General features: G+C 40.1%; 1 protein-coding gene across 4 annotated transcripts in view; it reads right to left on the bottom strand.

Annotated features, from left to right (window-relative positions):
* The window catches only part of LOC134644188 (hyccin 2-like), a 48,179-nt gene that overhangs the window by 20,232 nt on the left and 7,926 nt on the right, over window positions 1–20,021 (bottom strand). For all 4 annotated transcript variants that reach the window (XM_063496962.1, XM_063496964.1, XM_063496963.1 and 1 more), the window contains exons 2-5: window positions 10,099–10,183; window positions 4,281–4,362; window positions 2,663–2,764; window positions 713–892 (exon numbers count right to left, since the gene is read on the bottom strand). In XM_063496962.1, the coding sequence (XP_063353032.1) occupies window positions 713–892; window positions 2,663–2,764; window positions 4,281–4,331 (333 nt within the window). In that variant the 5' untranslated portion in view covers window positions 4,332–4,362; window positions 10,099–10,183. The remainder of the gene's footprint in view (window positions 1–712; window positions 893–2,662; window positions 2,765–4,280; window positions 4,363–10,098; window positions 10,184–20,021) is intronic.

The following is a 20,021-nucleotide window of genomic DNA, read 5'->3' as shown; positions in this document are numbered from 1 at the left end:
GATACTGGTTGTGTTTGCAGGGTAAGCAGTTGACAGATCATGTGAAGGGTTTAACAGTGTGAAACTGGACACTGCAGCCACCCTTGCTCCATATTTCAGAATGAGTCTGTCCCTGATTCTGAATTTTGACAGTCAAATCACATTTGGCCGTTCACTGTGAAGATTTGAATAGTCGTTGCTTGTTTGTTTTTTCTGTCGGGATACCACATGGATTTGTTGAATTAATGATCCAGGGAGAATTTCAACATTTCGGTTTTTAAAAAAAGCCCTTTAAGGCTAAAGTGTATTTAACTTTTAACAATTTGCAAATGAGCCTTAAACAAATGAAACAAAACAAAGATATTAGCATTGCCTGCTAAAAAAAAAAAAATTGAAATCTCTGTTCAAGTTACTTTACGGCTGATTACAGTATAGTGGACCTGCTTATCCACAAGGTCGCGTTTAAGGCTCAGCCAGTAACAAGACCATCGCTCTGCTACTGTCAGAGACTGTTTCAGAGCAGAGTCCCTGCACCTGACGTCATACTTTATGAAGTAAATTCTCACAGTCAGTGTGTCTATAACACCTTTTGCACATAATCAGTGTAAAGGGCATGCTCTATTGTCCAGCACTAAGAAGCGAATGATACTTATTTGATAGGGTGTTTAAGTTCTTTTTTTTGTATGAGTTGGGTCATGCTACTGTAACCAGACCCAGAAAGGTGAACAACTACCAAGTTATAGATTCCCAGAAGCAGGGCCTCGATGCAGCCATTGCTCTGGCGATCCCTGCTGGCAGTGATGCGCAGATAAACCCACACCAGCTCGGGCAGGAACTGGAGGGTGAAGCGTCGCAAGCGGTCTTCGGAGCTCCGGTACAGCTCGAACAGCTGGTGGCACACAGGCTCCAAGAGCTGGATCACAGATGGAAACAAGAAAATGCAAATTAACAAATTAACACGAGGTCTGACACCTTACTGGAATATACACCATGCTTGTTAGGTTCTCCCAATAAGGCAGTAAACAAAACTAAATATGGAAACTGAACTGTATTTTTCTGTATATAAAGTGTTGAATTCATTTATATTTAACCCCAATATCATAAAAACCAATAAAAGCTGTCATTAATACCGTTAACACAAAACAAAAACAGTTTATAGAACATCTAAAATGGTCTTCTTTATTTTTGTTATACGGGGGTGTATTTTTAAGCTGGTGGATGCTCATATTAAGCATAGCCAAAGTTTCATCAATGAGGTAGTTTCTTCCACTGGCTCCGTATAATGCTGATGAGAGACAGTATCCTTCTCCACCTGCTGTTCAAACCTTCTGTCTGCGAGGAACAGCCAGTAAGATAAAAGCTAGCTTCAAGGGAGGGTGGCTTTAAAAGAAGAGGAGCTAAAACAGCTCGTTTCAGAGAAAGAATGAACTGCTGGGATGCACCAATGCCTGGTATAAGATATAAAGACCTATGGAGTTAAAAATGAGCATAATAGGTCCACTTTAAGATAATTAAATTCATGGAAATGTATGTCTAAGTTAATATTAAAGAACAATAGATTCAGGATGACTGCTATAAACTGCTATAAACTATTACCTCCCATTATCCTCAGCAGCAGCCTTTAATAGCCTGCAGAAATGGACTCACATAGCTCTCGTTTCAAAACATGAACGAACGCCATTGTGAACGTAACACGACAGAATGGACAGATGGAGGGAGCGTCTTGCTTCCAGTTGATAGTGCGAGATGCATAGAAGCAGAGGGGATAATTCACTACAACGAAAGCCTCGGCAGATGTAGTCTCAGGGGAGGCCAGCTGAGCCACAGCGTTTATACAGTCCAGGGGTCAGTGTGAGTGAATGCCCACACAGCACGACTGTGTAAGTGTGTTGTACATGGCTGACTGGGGAAAAAGGCGGCAAAGCACTAATGAACTTGGCAAGGCATTTGCCCTTCATGTCCTCAGCTTGACAACAAAAAACAACAGCAACAAAAAAAACATGCAAAATTCAAGCACACATAACACTCTCCCCTACTTTATCTCACACACACAGGCATGCATGCACTCCTCAATCACTTGTGTCATCATTAATGGGATTGTGCAGCCAGACTGACAGCACTAATGGAAGTTAGATCCCTAGTTGCTTGACACTCAAATTCGACCGTGAAATCGAGGTGAAAACGGGGCCAGAAAGAACTGGAGGCACCAAGTGTGTCATTAGAGCCAAATTAAAGTCCTCTCTCATTGAGTACCTCAGGCCTTTGCTTAGAAACTGTGTCATTAGGTCCCTTTAAAGTACAAAACACCGGTCTAGCTGTGCAGGTGCAAGAAACATCTGCTTAGTAAGAAAAAGATATTGAGGTGCTTGGGCACTGCGGTGACTGTGTCTTTTCCAGCTTTGGCTGCGGACGCTTTAGTTTGTTAGGCAAAGCACTGCATGTGTGTGTGCATACAGGGAACACAGTGTACCGTCTCACAGGCAACGCAGACGGCACCGCCGTTGTGCCTTCCATCATACACAACAGCAGAGTGTGTTGTGGTGTGCATGTACGCCCTGCAGACACGGCTGTGTGTCAAGTTTTTTTGCTCAGTGCCAACAAAGACAACATCATGAGTCACAAGCAGCACATTTCCTTGAGCTAAAAACCATCCATCTGCATGTGCGTGTCCTCCGTGTATTACCTCGTTGTTGGGGTCCTGGATGACTCTGTAGAGAGCTGGGACCAAGGACTTCTTTAGATGAAGGCTGCCAGCGTAGCTGGGGATGTGGGTTTCTGGTAAGGACTAAAGCAAGGAGACACAGAGGACTGTTGAGTGATGCAAACAACTTCTACGTCTAGCCACAAAACTAGAGAACAAGTAAAGACTGTGTGTAATTCTACATCCCGTATTCAATTGTTTCACAGCACACAGTGACTTAACTGTGTGTCAGCATGCTGTGACATGTAAGAAGTCCCTTGATTAAAAACGGAAGCATCAAAAAAAGACTTGAAAAGATTGTCAAACTCATCGACTGGGGAAGTCAATGTGGTAGGTGAAGTAAGAAAAGAAAACTTTTAGGAAACCATAGCTTTTTGATAAAATAACTCTGAACCTAACAGATTGATGATGTGTGACATCCTCAGAACATCCTGGGGTGAAATCCTTCAAATGGTCAAGATCGTGTTTTGTCTGCAGATGACAGACGGCAGCTATAGCCTCTCAGCGTGAGAGTATGATCATTTTGAGGGCAGAACACAATGTGCCTGGTCTGCACCACCATGAGTCATACCATTCTATTCTCATCTTTCCTCCTTTCTCTAGTTTTCTGCTGTTTTTTTCCATCCCTCTTAATGTACTGCACATTATTTCCTTCTTTTTAGCTCGTCATCACCTTTGCACTTTTCTGTTTTGCAAATGTGCTGAACAGACTTTTGCATCAGATTTATGATTGCTAAGGTGACAGAAACTTTGTGGCCGTGTCATAACGGTTTAATGCACTGTACAAACCACAGTGCTTAAAGGAACCCATTCCTGCTTCACAGAATTAGAAAGAAAAGTGACATAATTTTTTTTTTAAACTAGTTTGGCACACCAACAGTAAAGCAACATTTATTATTAATTAATTACATTCAACTAACTACTTCAACTGAAAACTGAAACACTACAAATACCAATACCCCCCCCCCCAAAAAAAAAAAAATCATTTGCATTGCCTATTAGCTAAACCGTCTTAACCCAAATTTTACTGAGTGGGGTCATTTGTGTATATTTTGCAATAAGTATGTGAAATTGCTTTCAGTATCTACTAGCATTTACAAGAACATGAGGACATGAGGCTGGAGCAGCAACTCTTGCACTGTTCTTATATAAAAGCTAACTGATTACTGAAAGCTGAATAATCCCATAATTTACATGCATCCAAAAAAAAAGGAAAATAAAAATGTATGTGAAAACATGATGAAGCAGATATAAGCAGCTACTTTGCTTGTGAGTTCAAAGAACAAACTATGTACAGTACATTTTGTGTAGTACAGAGAGGTTATGCTGATTAAACACAGCTGATGATAGGCCAGAGTTGACCTAAGCTGGCCACAGTTCTTGCTAGCATTCACTACATTTAATTAGAATTTACAAAGGACTGAAATGTTAACGAGATGACAGATGCACACAGTTTTTACTCTCAACACTCTTCGCCACAGCTGTTACACACACAGTATGCAGTTCCTCTCGAAAAAAAAAGAGAGAAAAAAATAGCCTCCAGGAGTAGATTTCATAGTCATGACTCATGAATGAGAGTAGCGCAAAGAAGGGCCTTTACCTTGAATTCTGAGAGCCATTCTTCGACAACACTGCGTTCTGAGCCCAGCATCTTCCTCAGAGACACCCCCCCCTTTGGCTGCCTGGTGGACAAACAGAGGCAGAGGAAGGTGGTGGGTACAGTAATGGGAAGGGAGAAAGGAAAACACAGGAGGAGAATGAAGACAGCAATGTCAATGTCAATTTTATTTACAAGGAACCTTTCATTACACATAACCTCAAGGTGCTTACTACAGAAGATAACATAAAAAATATGTAGTTTACAATGTCTTAAGGCAATAAACACAACACAACAAAACTTCACAAAGATTTCAAATACAGAACAGGCAAGTGTATGTACTCCACATAAGTATGAAAATATCCAAGCTGTGACTAAGCCCAATAAAAACCAGGCTTAGTAAAAGCTGTGCTTGGTGCTTTTTGGGCTTCCTTATTAAACAAAGTCCATCTGTTTCTTGATAACAGCTAACATTTAGATTAAGATTTTTCAGTGATAATGAAGGTCAAAAACAAAAGCTCTTTCAGGCAACTCATGTTCATATGTATTTAATAGGACATTTGTATTTTTCACTAGAAAATGAATGTCATTCTTTTCTGCGAGTGTTACCACATAACCAGCTTCTAACCAGGTTATATCTTCAGTGTAACCTAAATCGGCCAGATAAAAAGAGAGCTACTTTAATGACACGGAACTCTTCATTTAAGCTCGACATAACTAACCAACTAGCTGTGTACTACATTTTCCTTTGGTGTCAGGTCAAAAGCTCTCTGGTGTGTGCCAACATCTGATTTTATATGCAGGAAAAAAACCTCTGTACAGTGCAAAGGCAGTACCCCAGAAACCATTTACCTTGGCCTGTGATTATAACCCAGCAACAGCAAAAAAATCATTCTGAAAGACAACATTAAATCTCATGGGTTTTGAAATAAACAATCAAACGTGAAACACAGTGATGCTAAGTGCACATCAGTTCCAGTTAACACAAGCGGCAACATATAAAATCAGCAGCATGCTGTTCTTATTCTCATCACAATGTTATATAACAAGTCAGCTCGGAGCCAGTACCTGTCACTGCAAACATGAACCACCACAGGAACTCATTTGAGCTTTCACTCTACAATTCAAATCATAGATGACCGAGCTTATGCCTTCTTTCATATATTTGTAACGTCACAGAACGTCACAGAGCAGAACGATATGGTGGTTAAAAATGGCGAGGGTTTTTAATATTTACAAACAGGACATTTTCTAGCTTGTAATTCATAAAGAGAAATGAGTAATGGGATAACATCTTCGGCTTCAGCCGCACAGTTATCCTTGGTTCTCTTCTTCATTTCCAGCAGCTAAAATTAACTTCAGCAAACTGTGCAAAGCCATTTCTCCTACAGAACTCACCCCATGGAAAATATATTCTCATTATTTATCCCGTGAAAAGATTTGCTATGAACGAGACGTGTGTCTCAGCAAGGGAGAGCAACTGTGTGTGTGTGTGTGTGTGTGTGTGCGTGTGTGTAGATTGGCTGAGTGAGAGGTGGTGAACAGTCACAGGCAGTGACAGTGACAGTTTGGATACACACTGAAGGTGATGTTGCATGGACCCAGTGTGCCAAGCTGCCACAGTGACAGAAATAAACAATGCTTATGTAACAGCAGATGCACTCTGCAGCTTAAAATCAAGGCCATCCTCTCTCATGATTTGACACCAATGCCCTTCACCAAAGACTACCAGGATTAATTTACCATCACTAACCTTTAGGAAAGCTACTAAGGCTACGTTCACACTGCAGGTCTTAATGCTCAATTCCGATTTTTTGATCAAATCCGATTTTTTTGTCTGCTTGTTCACACTACAAATAATCTGCAGATTATGGTAAATGGCCTGCATTTGTATAGCGCTTTACTTAGTCCCTAAGGACCCCAAAGCGCTTCACACTACATTCAGTCATTCACCCATTCACACACACATTCGCACTGACAGAGGCGAGGCTGCTGGACACTGGCGCCACCGGGCCCCCCACCAGTAGGTATCTTGCCCAAGGATATTTGGCATGCAGCCTGGAGCAGCCTGGGATCGAACCACCGACCTTCTGGTTAGTGGCTGACCTGCTCTGCCACCTGTCTCCCCACAGTTTCACTGACATCTACACGGGATGGCCAGGAAGCGTTCGCGGTGTCTTATCGGGCGCTTCTCCGGCGCTGATAATTGGTGTCTGTCTTGTGTCAGTGACGTAAAAGACGGATTTAATGCGACATGACCATTCAAACAGCAGTCACTTTCTGAAACATCAGATATGTATCGGATTCAGTACCACATACGAAAGTGACCCAGATCGGATTTGAAAATATCGGATTTGTGCTGTTCACACTGTCATACCATGATCGGATATGGGTCGCATAGGGTCAAGAAAGTCGGATTTGATGCGCTTTCGCCTGCAGTGTGAACGTAGCCTAAGAAGAATTATTGCTTAACAAGAATGACAATTAGTCTGGCTACTCTCACAACCCAAAGATACACTGTAACATTAAGTTAAAGATGCTGTGCTCTTTCACGTCCACATCCACTTTAATGGCTCTTTAATTGTATTTTAGTAGAAAGACTTTTTTTTTTTTAAACTAAAAACAAAATTCACATTGCTTATTAGGTCCTGTAAAACCTATTTACTGGCTGAGCTGTGGTCAGACTTTCTGCGAATATGACTCAACATTTAACATAACATCAGCTCGGTCCAGTGCTTTTTCTAGGAAAAACCTCTGAGTCTTCTTTAATGATCTTGTTACTTCAAGGACACTGAACCTTTCTAAAAACTCACTGACGTCTCCTTCCACCAACCTCTGGTGCTAGAGCGCTGTCTGTTTTGCCCTGGTGCCTTTTGAAAACGAACCCACATTTCTGTGGGAGTGAAAAACCGAAAGGTGCTCAGTGGAAATTGGCAAAATTTAAATGACGAGGAAAATCATGCTGGGAAGAATCTGTACTGCATCTGTGAATTATCTGTGAATTTCTCACAGCAGTCACTCCCAAAGCCACTTATGTCAGTGATTCTAGCTGTGGGGCCAGCAATTTTGCGGTGTTATGCCTCTTACTGGCACAAAAATGCAGATTCTATATTAAGCACTGTGTGTGTGTGTGTGGGGGGGGGGGGGGGGGGGGTTTACTTCACTCACGTACACTTCACTCACAATATAGAGGTTTATTTATTTGTCAGGCATTCAGCATTTGCTTGGCTTTTCCCCAGTTAATTCGTGGTCAGTGAACTTGACCCCTGGAGTCTTTTACAGCATTTGAATGCAGATATCTTATAAATTTCAGCCCATGCAATAGGTTTGTGCCTCAGTTTTGGTGAAGGTGTGGTTTCAGTATTTTTTTTTTTTGCTGTTGCTTACCACTAACTTGCTGATAGATACGTTTAAATGTGTCATGTGGTCTAAATATGGTGACTTCTGGCCAACGTAAATATACCCAAAACACTAACACACTCCAACACAGTAACACATTAAGTGACACCATTGCCGTCTCCATTTATACACGTTTATGGTGCTGACCACACTCTCAATCGCTCGGTCTCCTGCTCCTGCCTTGTCACAAAAACGTGCCCCCACAGAATGCGACATGTGATAGCAGAGAGTTGCAAATAAACTCATTACAGCTGCATCTGGGTCAGTGTACTGAGATAACACTCTAAAATGTGCAAGTTAACAGAACTGAAAAAGTTCATAAAAACAGAGATTATGCAGGCAGTTACGGCACACAGTACTCTTTAGATTCAACAGCTGCGTGTGGGCAAAATTGGAAATATGCATAAAAATGACTTTGTCAGACACACCAGATTTAGCAAAAAACTGCTTTTATCTTGTAAGCCTGAAACATTGTAAGACTACATGTGCACAGGCCCACTGCTCACACTGACAGTAAGCCATACTGCTGTGAAACCCCTGTTTAATCTTATTCGTTAAACTCTAATCCTTACAGGCCAGAAAATGGGCACAAACTCTAAGGCCATTTTGAATGTACATGCTTTTTTTTTTAATTTAGACCATTCTGCACAGTTTAAATAAAATATAAGTAAAAGACAAAACTGTGTTCTTCCTGCCAACAGATACAGACACCAATAGCTGGATAAAACAAATCAAATGTGGAAAAGCTCTCAGTTGAGCTGCTCTTTTTTAATCTACATTCTGATACCAAGCTCATCTTCATACTTTTATTTTTCTAATATAGTCACACTTTAACAGCCACAAATGTGGCTTATTGCTGTGAAATAGAAAGAAAAACCATTATATAGAACATCTAAACACCAGTGTGGACACTGATGAATCTCTAGGTCCTGAATTAGTTGTTGCTGTTTTTTTTTTTATATATATACTTAAAATGTGAAGGTTCACAGAGGGTCTCGGGATCAATAGAGCTGCAGATGAGAACCACTGACACTAATCACAAGGAGTAGGATGTTCCCCCTTAAAGTTTAGTAAATTGGGTACAAGGAACAGCTTGTGCCAAAAGAAAATTTTCACAAGCTAATCAGGCAATTTAGAAACAAACTGCAAAGAAAGCACCAATTGATGGTTAAGTTTAACAAATGAAGAATGGGCAATTAATTTTCCCAAGGGCTCACATGTTTTGGAGGGTCGCACCAATTGGCTTATAAAGAAATAAAATGAACACTTCGCAGAATTGAGTTTAGATTATTGGTGCAGTCTTCCACAGTAGTCTCAGTTTCTCACATGGCCCTTTGAGAAAAATTAAATAAGCGGGTCAGGTTAGATGCACAAGTGGATTTTCTATGGAATGACCTTGATAGCATTAATCAGTGCTAAGAAAGCAAATGATCTGTAATCAACTCTCCTTAATTCAAATGTTTTTATGCAATACTTAATTACTTCACTGCCTGTAACCTGTCTGTAACTTGTCTGTAACCTGAGAGACAGTGAGGCTGTCTCTCAGGTTACAGATCATTCCCAATCATGTGACTTTTGTTGACAAAAAACAATTTAAATAAAGTTTCCTCTGGCTACTTATTAATACAGATATCATTTGTTTGCACACCGGTCAAAGAGTTTCACAGCTTACATCTTGTCTTCCTCCAACAGTACCTTTCAGTCTTTATTTTAAAAATGAACTGCAGACAGACGTGTAGAAGCAGAACATCCACATCCAGAGGCTAAACTTTAATGCACAAATCTCAGGGTGCTGCAGATAAGCTTGACAATGTTACAAAACAGGCTCAAAGGAGAAAGATATCTGATTTGCTGCAGGGCTGCAGGAGCTGAGCAGATGATGAGATGAACTGGTGGAATTTTCTGTGTGTGTGTGTGTGTGTGTGTGTGTGTGTGTGTGTGTGTGTGTGTGTGTGTGTGTGTGAGTGAGACGCTTGTGTGTGAGCGCACTTCTTAAATCCGAGTCTGTGAATTGAAAGGCTCTCTTTTAGTCAGCTCGTTCGGCTCTTTATGAAAGGCTGACTCATTTGTTTCCTCCGGCTTGTCAAACCATCGCAGAGTCACTGAGGCAAGCTTGTCAGTTACCATGGGAACAGTAGTCAAGTCCTTTTCAGCCACTGGTAAATATTACCAAACAATAACTCTTCGTTTTCGCAAACATAATTTAGATTATATCGCTGTAAGTCAGAGGTTGGATACAACGCAACAAGACGTGTGCCATCATTTGTTCTCCTTCGTATGTGTTTAGCACCGCAATGTTAAAATGGTTTTCAAAGAAAATAAGCAGAAAATGATCAAGAAACGAGCAATGAGCAGGCGGTCATGAATATCAACACTACAAACAATGTAAACAACATAATGCAGTATACATCTATGCACTTACCTCAGTGTCCCAGAACTCAAATCTCCGCTGGGAGATGCAAATGGTTCTCCACAGTGTCACACATCTGTCACTCACTGAGGGTCACCTGCAACAACAAGAAAAGAAGAGACCCATCAATCACCATCACAGGAGAATCATCCTCAAGACAGTAACTACAGTGGTACTGTTTAAAATTACTGTCGTCGATGATGGTGAACAGTGTCTATCCATAATTTTCCCAGAGACTTCATAAATGAGTTTGACCCATCTTTGCTGGCATTGGCTAGAATTTAAAAAATTTAAACATTTGTGCAATCCTCATTAGAAACTGACATCCAAACAGACGATGTAGTGTAAGCAACATGCAAGTCAGTCAAGCAAGTAACTTGGGGTGACACAGAATAAATCAATGTAGGAATGGAAATTTCTGAAATGTCAGCAACCTTTAAACAGCCCCATTTTTATCACTTGAATTTTTAGTTTAGTTGCTTTTGTTTAGAAACATCTGTGTATGGCTTTACACATGTCACAATTCAATTCAATTTTATTTATATAGCGACAAATCACAACAACAGTCGCCTCAAGGCGCTTTATATTGTAAGGTAGACACTACAATAATACATACAGAGAAAAACCCAACAATCAATATAACAGGAAAATATTCTGCAAATCACAAGCTCACAAGTCCAATACTCATATGCTCAATAAGCTGCCAGCCTAAATGATTATAAAACCTGGTACTAAAGGTTTGCAAAAATAAAATAACAGGGACGACCTTGCGGGGCTGAAAATAATGGAGACAAGGCACAAGTATATCATACTGCAGTTAATCACTTGAGGCTGGCTCCAAGAGAGAGAGAATCCCCACAGACTGTCATGTTAACTTTAGAGAATTGAAAAGCATGTTTACAGCCTAGTACAAAGAGAGGCTTAGTCTCTATGGATAATAAACACCTTTACAATAACCTGACAGTGAGTGAATCTTTATTTTAAAACTCTTCTTGGATACCGGGGTCAGAGGCAAGGCCACCTTGTCATAGGTGCACCCTCAGAAGCAGCTGTAGCTATCTTTGTGCTGTTACAGCATTATAATCGAATTATATTACAAATAATAAGGCTCGCTGCCTTATATAAACTGTACAAGACGTTTTTGCTCAAGTTTTGATGAGTTAAATTTTTGTATTTACTAATCTGCTGTCTAGCACTAATTAGGCTTTTGTTCAAAAAATGGTAACATGTAAACAGTTCCAAAATGGCCCACGGTGCTGACCAAAACACTAATGGCTTCAAAATACCTAATCCGTAACTACCTAGGGTCGCCTTGGTTACGACCGCCTTTATAATATCTATGGCAAAAAAATAAGATGCAGTTAACAATTAATTTTAATCAACATGTCAATTGTTTTCCAGTGTATTGCCTGTTTGGTCTATGACACAGCTGAAAACAAAAAAGCACATCCACAAGGAGTGACGTTAAACACCCATTTTGTCCAAAAAATGTCAGTAAACTGAGTCATCAACTTATCTTTTCTGCTCTAAAGATTGATGCTTTGTAGTAATTGCAAATAAACTCCAAAATGAGCAACAGCAAATGACTCAAGTGAGAGATATGCAGTCATGAAAATGGACAAAGCAGCTGACGATACGGAAACCAGGGGGACAGTTGCTACAACAGTTCACTAAAAGACACAGCAATTGTGAGAAACATTTCTACTATGGAGAGATGCATTACCAACAAGCAAAATCATTTCTGTGTCATAATGGAAACCCGTGTGCATTTTTCTCCAGTACTTTTGAAGGTTATTTTGAGTCACGGCACAAGGAAATTTTCAAGCTCTTATTGTTGCATAGCAACAGTCAGCTGGCCAACTTGTTGTCCTCGCCTGCTAAAAATGCATCCTGAGGATCCACACCCATAACATTTCACTGCATTTGACAGAATAAATCATTGTTTAGTGACACACAAAAAGACCTCTGCAGATCCCTGACAAGCAGAAAGAGCCACATCACCGAGCGATCCATTTGCTGTTAAGTATTTTGAACACAGCCTTGTGTTTATCTGACCGAGTCTTACATTAGCAATTCATCACTAAGAGCCAAGGCAGTCCCATCTGTCTGGGATGATGTGTGTACCCTCTCCACCTATTGTAAGCTCTAAAGAAGGTGTTTATTTTCCGTCACCAGATCGAGTATATTCATTCTGTATGACTCATCAAATCTGAGGGTAACAGCGGCTCCGGGTTGAGTGAATAGATCAAAGAGAGGGACAAGGACTGAATAATAGAATACAAACAAAATCTGTGACCTAAATAGATTACATGTACGAGGACAGAAACGTATTATATAAAGATAATTTTTGAAAGATTTTATCATCAGTTCTTTAGAAACAGAAGTTAGAATAGTTCCCATTAAATGTGATCACTGTGTCTCACTGACTGTATATGGTATAAAACGCAGTATCTTCAACCCCAGGGTGGGTCTATAATAAATAGTTTTTTCATTAACATGAATGGACTTTATCAGGCCCTACCCAACACACAAGCTGCTCAGGAATATTTGAAGAACATGACATAATCCCAAGGCATTAATCTGGCCTCCAAACTTTAAAACTTTTAAACCAGCTGATTACAACAACAGAAAATTAGCTGACACTTACTTGGGTGATTCCTCCCGTCTCCAACCATCTTATTCCTATATTTGCGTGTAAACTGTGCACTCCAGCCAGCCGTCACTGTTGGCTAAATATGTCATGCACCTAATGAGGTCCTGGCCAATGACAATAGGCAAACTTTCCTTGAAGGAATGCTCTTCCTCTATGCAAGACCTGCTCATTGTCCTGTGGCGGGGCTCACAAGGGATCAGTAGTGTGCCAACCCATCCTGTTTACAACACTTCCAATCTTGTGTCACAATTCCAGTGCTCAACACTCTGCTAAACAGTGCATACAGCTAAAACAAAGCCAACTAACCAACCTATTAAACTACACTAAGTAATTTGTGCACTTTGTTCCAAGACAGACCAGTTAACACACAACACGCGCCACTGTAAATTTGCAATGAGGCAAATAAAAGTTAACATTTTATTTGAACTTTTATTTGATCAAAAACTAAAAGCTCAGCTATTCAATGGAAAGTAAAAAAAAAGAAAAGAAAAAAAAAAGAAGTTAATTCAGGCATGGCTGACATTAAGTACTGGAAAGCAAAGCTGCCATGTGAAAGTCTCCACTCTCATGTAACTAACAAACCCCCCAAACCCCAGTTTTAAGTTGTGCAGCCTTGTAATTCAACAACATACATTACCCCTATTACCCTAACTCAGAAGCTGCTTCATCATTTTAGCATGTGGAAGGAGTCACACAGGGTTCACAGCAGTCGTCAGATTGCACAGTGCTACAGACATGAGGGCGGCTCCACAAGGCTATACTAAGTTAAATGCAGATGCTTTGAAATTCAAACTTATATGTGTTTTTGCTAAAGATGCCAAGTTAAGATTGATTGGGATGTAAAAAGTTTTGCAGTTTACTGTGTAATAGACTAGAGTACAGAATTTGTAAAAATGGTCTGAGGACTTTATTCTTTATATTTATAATAATCTTACTATTAGGGCTGGGTGATATATCGAGTTTTTTTTTTAAAATATCGATATATTTATATACGAGATATAAGACGTCACAGTATCCTTTATATCGATATAGTCTATGTTACGTTATAATTATAGTTGTGGAGCCACAAGTTTGCCTCTTTCGTCCACTTTTGTCTCTACGCAACGTTACTCGGCCTCGCCTCTCTCCTTCACTGAACACAACTCCCCCTCCTCCCCCATCGCTTCACCTGCAGGCAGCGACAAGATGGACACGGCAAATCTCCGTTAACGAGTTACTGCGCATCGCCCCGTGCGTGGGGCTGGACGGCGTCAACGTGTTAACGAGCTAACCACGCTAAGGACCTAACCACGCTAACGCCATGCAGCCCAGAGGGGCTGCACAGCCTAAAATCCTTTCATTCTCTCAAAAGTTGACAGCGCGCCTTATGTATGAATTCTGGTTGTGCTTGATGACCGCGAACCGATTTTATGTGGTACACAGTGCTCAGCAATCTGTCAAAAAATGTTTTAGTACGACTTTGGTAAGCTACGGAGCTGCACCGCTTGACGGATTGTTGGAGCATTACGGCTACCGAGGAGCCTCGCGTAGTAATACGTACTGTGCTTCAACGTAATATTACCGTACTGTGTGTGTGTGTGTGTGTATAAGGACCATAAATGGCACCTGTTAAGAGACACGGTTACGAAGCGGATTTCAAACTCCAGGCTGTCAGTCACGCAGTAGAACTTGGGAACAGAGCAGCTGTGAAATCTGTCTTTGTTATTATGCTCAGCGTCTTTTAGTTTACATTTTGACTGCACAATTGTGAGCGTTTTGTTATGCACAAAAACAACAGTTTTCTTTTATATATGGAGCATTATTATTTAATAAATGCTCATAATTTATTTTTGAGTAGTTTTTTCATGTACATCTATGCTGTATGTTAATAAAAGTGCCTGTGTGACATGTGGGACACAGCTTTGACTAAGAACTCTCTTTGTTCTTACTTTATGGCTTTAAAAAAATATCGAGATATATATCTTATATCGCCATCCAGCTAAAAAATACCGAGATATGAATTTTGGGTCATATCGCCCAGCCCTACTTACTATAATGATCGTAGTGTGCATATGCATGTATACATGTCTGAATGCCTGTTCCTCATCTCCTCCTAGACGTGTTAATCAGTCTGGTTTATATAATTATTGTAGGGTCTTTAGCTTACAAGATAAAGCACCTTGAGGAGACTATTGTTGTGATTTGGAACTATAAATACATATTTTTTAATTGCTTTGAATTGGGTGAAACGTACTATATAAACTGCCTAGGGTACCAGGATAATCAGCATATAAACTAATTCCCCAAAGCTATATAAAAAACTCACATCCTTACAAATGATATACTTTAGATGACCTCAAAACGAACTGCAACATTACAACTACTTCATGTGTATGTTGTTGAAATTATGTGACATTTGTAAATACGTTTTTGCTAGCCATTTTTGTGATCTCACTATATATGCTGATATAATGAAGATAAAATAGTAACCTGATGAAATAACGTGCGTGTCCATATAACTAGCAAAAACCTCCTCTATTTAATAAAAATATTGCAAGAGTTTAGTCTCAACAGAAAAATCTTTTATTAAAATCCTCACAGTATTAAGGTGAAAGAGTGATTTCATTCACATCACCTGTTACAACTTAGAAAGCTGAGTAGCCCAGTCATACAGACATACTCTGTGAAACCTGGAATCTCTCTGAGTCTAAGCACTGTGCCCATAGGCTAAGCTTTCAAATGATAAAACCATCTTAAAATCTGTCAAGCTGCTAAAATCCAAAAACAACATAACATTATAATCTTAAATGCTGGGTCAAGGCTGCTGTGTGTGCCATGAGCTGCCTCCTCTCCTGTACTGGCTGCATGGACGTACACGGCTAACAGATGCAACACTAAGACGTGTTCAACCCTAATGGACAAACACGTTTATGACATTAAGTAATGATATGTGTGCCATCTGTGTTTATCTTACTGTCTTAATACGTAAACCCTTTAAACTTGAGTTTTACTGATGGGCAATATACTGTACAACCAATGATTGTGTCAGTAAAATAACAGGAGACACATGAGCGACAATGCGTGACATGAAAAAACACACAACCTTAGGAACTTGACGCCTTAGCAGCTGTGTGTACAATAGCCATCATTCACTACAGACAGATGAATCACACAGGTTTCCGTGACTGAGAGACTTATTAAACCAATGTCAACAAACGCAAGGTTAAAGCCACACAAGGTACGGAGAGCCACTCTTTGCACTCGGAGCAGGGGAGACAAGATCAGCACTCAAGAGCGTTACAGTTATTCTGTCCTGGTTATAATCAACAGCAGAAACAAACTATGCTTGTTTGTGTAAACAAAGATAAACTAATCAGCTTGGACTTTTTGGCGACACAGTTTCAATTTTTTCTAGCAAGCGATGGCAGCTTTGTTGTTTTTGCTGCTGAATGAATCCCTGTTGACGAGCGGTCATGAACAGACCCAATCAGACAATCAGACTTTTTCAATGAGCATGCCAAGGAAAGAATTATAAACTTTTTTGGAAATAAAAAAAAAAAAAAAAAAATTCACAACCAAGACAAGCTAGATGTGCTACAAATTTAGCTTCCACCGCATGCAACAAACATATGTTGGAAAGTGAGGGTTCAAAACAGACTTTAGAACCATCTGCAACAAAAAGGAGAAACAGAAATGTTTTCACAACAGATGCAAATGTTCGAGTAGCGTTAGCCAGCAGTGTGAAAACTGGGTGTAGTACCTTTAAGTAGAACTTGCAAAGTCCTAACACTCTGGCAAAAATGTAAGTCGACATGTTCTGCAGATACTGTGACAAGTGGTTTTTGATCACACCGGTAGTTTCTTTCATCTACACCACCAGCATTTCAACTTAATATGAGCCAGCAGCTGTAATCAAAACTGATAAACACCCACGATGTTCAGTAATTCAAATATTCAGTGTCCATTTTGAAAAGCGGATTTCAGTCACTACAACTTCATAAAGCATAGCAGTGTTTCCCAACACCAAATACCAACAGCCTTCCAAGTATTTTTGGTGAGTCATTAACATTTTGATTATGCCACCATCAACCTAAAAGTGGGCAACTCCCCTTGCTCCAACTTTGGCAGCTATTTGGATTACAGTTGGGTTTAAGCTGGCTCACTCCCACAATTATGGCAGACTTTGATATCAAGCAGCTGCTTCTCCAGAGAGGATCTCATCTGAAAGTTAGACTTCAGCTACAGCTTGTTGAACTGCAGCTGGAGTTAATAGTCTTTATTCTGCTGTGGAGATCTGTGAGCCACAGGATCACTCTAGCCACAGCAGGTAGGGAACTCCTTTGGTACATTGAACCCATCAAGAGCAAAGCAGAACAAAGATTATAATTCCCAGCTGTAGGCTAAGATGTTAGAGTCCATATGGTGGACGAGAGACTCACTTAAGAGGCAGCTAATACTACTGCTCAATGATTTATCTGTCACAAAGAGGAGAAATTTCTAAATGGTATTATTTAATAATGATTCGTTTTTAAAACGCCTTTGCTCATGCAAATGTATCTATGGGAAATATGGTAAAGGAGACGAGCTCATGCTTACAGGCTGTTTGCCATTTTAATATTTGCACAGGTAAGTTATCAGGTAAGAGCAAATTGGGATTACTGTTTGCTTTCACTCTGTTGTAATCTAATCTAATCAAATTCTTGATACTCATGAAACAGTAGGTGTAATTGAGTTTTTTGCATTACCTACTTCACTTTATGACAATAAAACTTATTTCTCATGGCAAGGGTGCATTTCTTTTCTTCATATAAAAAAAAAAAAAAAAAACACCTCTCCTCATCCTAAAAGTGAAGTAAAACTTGATATGAAACATAATCAAAGTCAAGAACACATGTGAACCAAAGTCATAAATGCAATGTGAGAAATAGTGACACATCCCCCAAAAAATGGGGGACAAGAAAAAAATTCCCTAAACGGAGGCTGCACACATATGAGCACTTGTTTCAACTTCTCTGCCCTAAATGAGCTGGGCCAGGTTTCAACAGTCCAACACTGGGGACGTTTCAAGGTCAGCTTAGCTCAGTCAGCCATGAATTATTGAACCTGAGCAAGCTGTCTCTCCCTGCACAGTTTGGCCCCCTTCTAACGCCATCCTTTTGCCTTCAAGTTTGCTCGCTTTGACCATAACAAATGACATCATTACCAGCGACCGTTTAATGATCTCTGTTGTGTACATTTCCTTTGTTTTAAAAATCTGTTTAGCAAGAAAGTCAGAACCCAGAGTCAAATACAGTCTATGTTTCGACCATCAGTACAAACAGATATTATCCAATCAACTCCAATTATATTCTAGTACCATTATATAGTTTTGTAAAGATAATCTAGAGAGGCTTAATAGCTGGTTTAGACTAAGCATTTACACACATCTCAGACAAAGCTGGTACAGGGAGTATTTTTTCCTCTGAGATAATTTCCCTTAAGATAGATGGACTGGATGGATACAATGATCTATAAGAACTGTTTTGCCTATTTTTAGGTCGTCAACGTACTACGTGTTTCAAGTTAGGCTATTTTTGTACTAATACTGTGCAAAGAGAATGATCAGTCACAACCTTGCCCATTAACATGCAGCAAAATTCAAATCACTGACGTTACCAGATGACTAAATTTTTCCTCGTTGGTGCTCATTATTATCACAGACTTTATCCAGACATTTTCCCTTGGTAGGTGGATTAACTCTAATACCTGACTATGGTGGAGAAATCTGGTATAATCTCCCTGTGCCTCTCCCCACTGTAACTCCAACCTGCCACTCACCTGCAGAGTAGGCTGTCCACTCAGGAATGGAATAAGTTTATTTATAGTTAAAAAAAAAAAACAAAGTCCTTTTTCCCCAGTCTGCACAGAAAGATAGCCACATACAGTTTGAAGAGGGAGAGGCAGACAGGTAAACACACGCCTCTGCGGGACACTAACTGACCAAAAGGACATTTTGGTGAGTAAAGGTCACTAACAAGCAGGCAACAATGACTAAAAGATCAATGTGCTCCTGTGCAAATCAATACCGCTACCCCTCGGACACGTGGACAGAGACACAACTACCTACTTCTTTGGCAGATGAAATATATATATAGCAGGCAGATATTAATAGAAAGAAAGAAAATACAGGTGCGAATAATAGGAGAGGTAGAGAAAGTGAAAAATTGGCTGCCATTTCTCCCTCATCCTCTCCCCTCATCTCTCATAGGCCAGGCAAAGGGGAACTGAGGCGTACGCACATCCTGGGCTAAAATTAGCTCTGCTGCAGCTGCAGGGCCAGACGTGTTGGGATGGGCCTGTGCATCTAAGTCCACACACACACGCACGCACGCGTACACACACACGCAGAGGTTCCACCAATTAGACAGGGTGAACCACAACACAAAACAACACAGGTGACTGCCAACGGCATCCTGCCCCCATCCTGTGCTCATCAAACTGAGACACACAAATGCTTTCAATGCAAATGTTGTGTGTACACAAATCCAGACACAGGATAAACAGGTGCAGTCTGACAAGAGCAGGGTTCTCCATAGTGCCCGTTCAGTTTGATTCTTTACACTGAATAATCTACAGTGAGTTTGAGTGAACATCATTTTTACACAGCTATTGCCTCTTTTTAAGTAAATTCCACTATACTGTAGGGCCATTTCCTGTGAAGAAAGCGGAGTGGTACTGTTTATTTTATCATAAATAAAATATGTACCTTGAGGTGATATTCTTGGGATATCAGAAACAATTTTACTACACACAGAGACATGTATACAAGTGAGGAAATTACAGATATAGCTAAAACATCACCTGTTTAACAAAAATAAACAAATACTGATGGCCACCAGTGCTATCCCACAGTGTCATAGTAGATACACCTATGGTATAAATTTAAAAATCTTAGGTGATTTTCAGAAAAGTTGACCCCTGATCTTGATCTTGACTCCAAGGTCACTGATATTCAAACTCGTCCAAGATTTTTAATACCTGCACCTATGGTCTCAGTTTGAAAGTCCTAAGTGACTTCCTTCTTGAGTTATCGCATTCACAAGATTTTCTCTAAATTTGACCTCTTACGTTGACCTTGAGGTCACTGAAATTTTTAGAAAATGCACCTAGGGTATCAATTTCAAAAATCTACATCACCTTGTTCTTGAGTTATCGCATTCACAAATTCAGGTGTCTATGCTGTCTGCCCAGCCACCCAGCCCACCTGCACTGGTGGGTTCCACTGTAACATCTAAGGAAAAGCATTCAGCACAAACCATCTAAC

This window comes from Pelmatolapia mariae, linkage group LG16_19 (genome assembly GCF_036321145.2).
Source record: "Pelmatolapia mariae isolate MD_Pm_ZW linkage group LG16_19, Pm_UMD_F_2, whole genome shotgun sequence".
NCBI lineage: Eukaryota > Metazoa > Chordata > Actinopteri > Cichliformes > Cichlidae > Pelmatolapia > Pelmatolapia mariae.
This window is presented reverse-complemented; position numbering and strand designations above follow the sequence as displayed.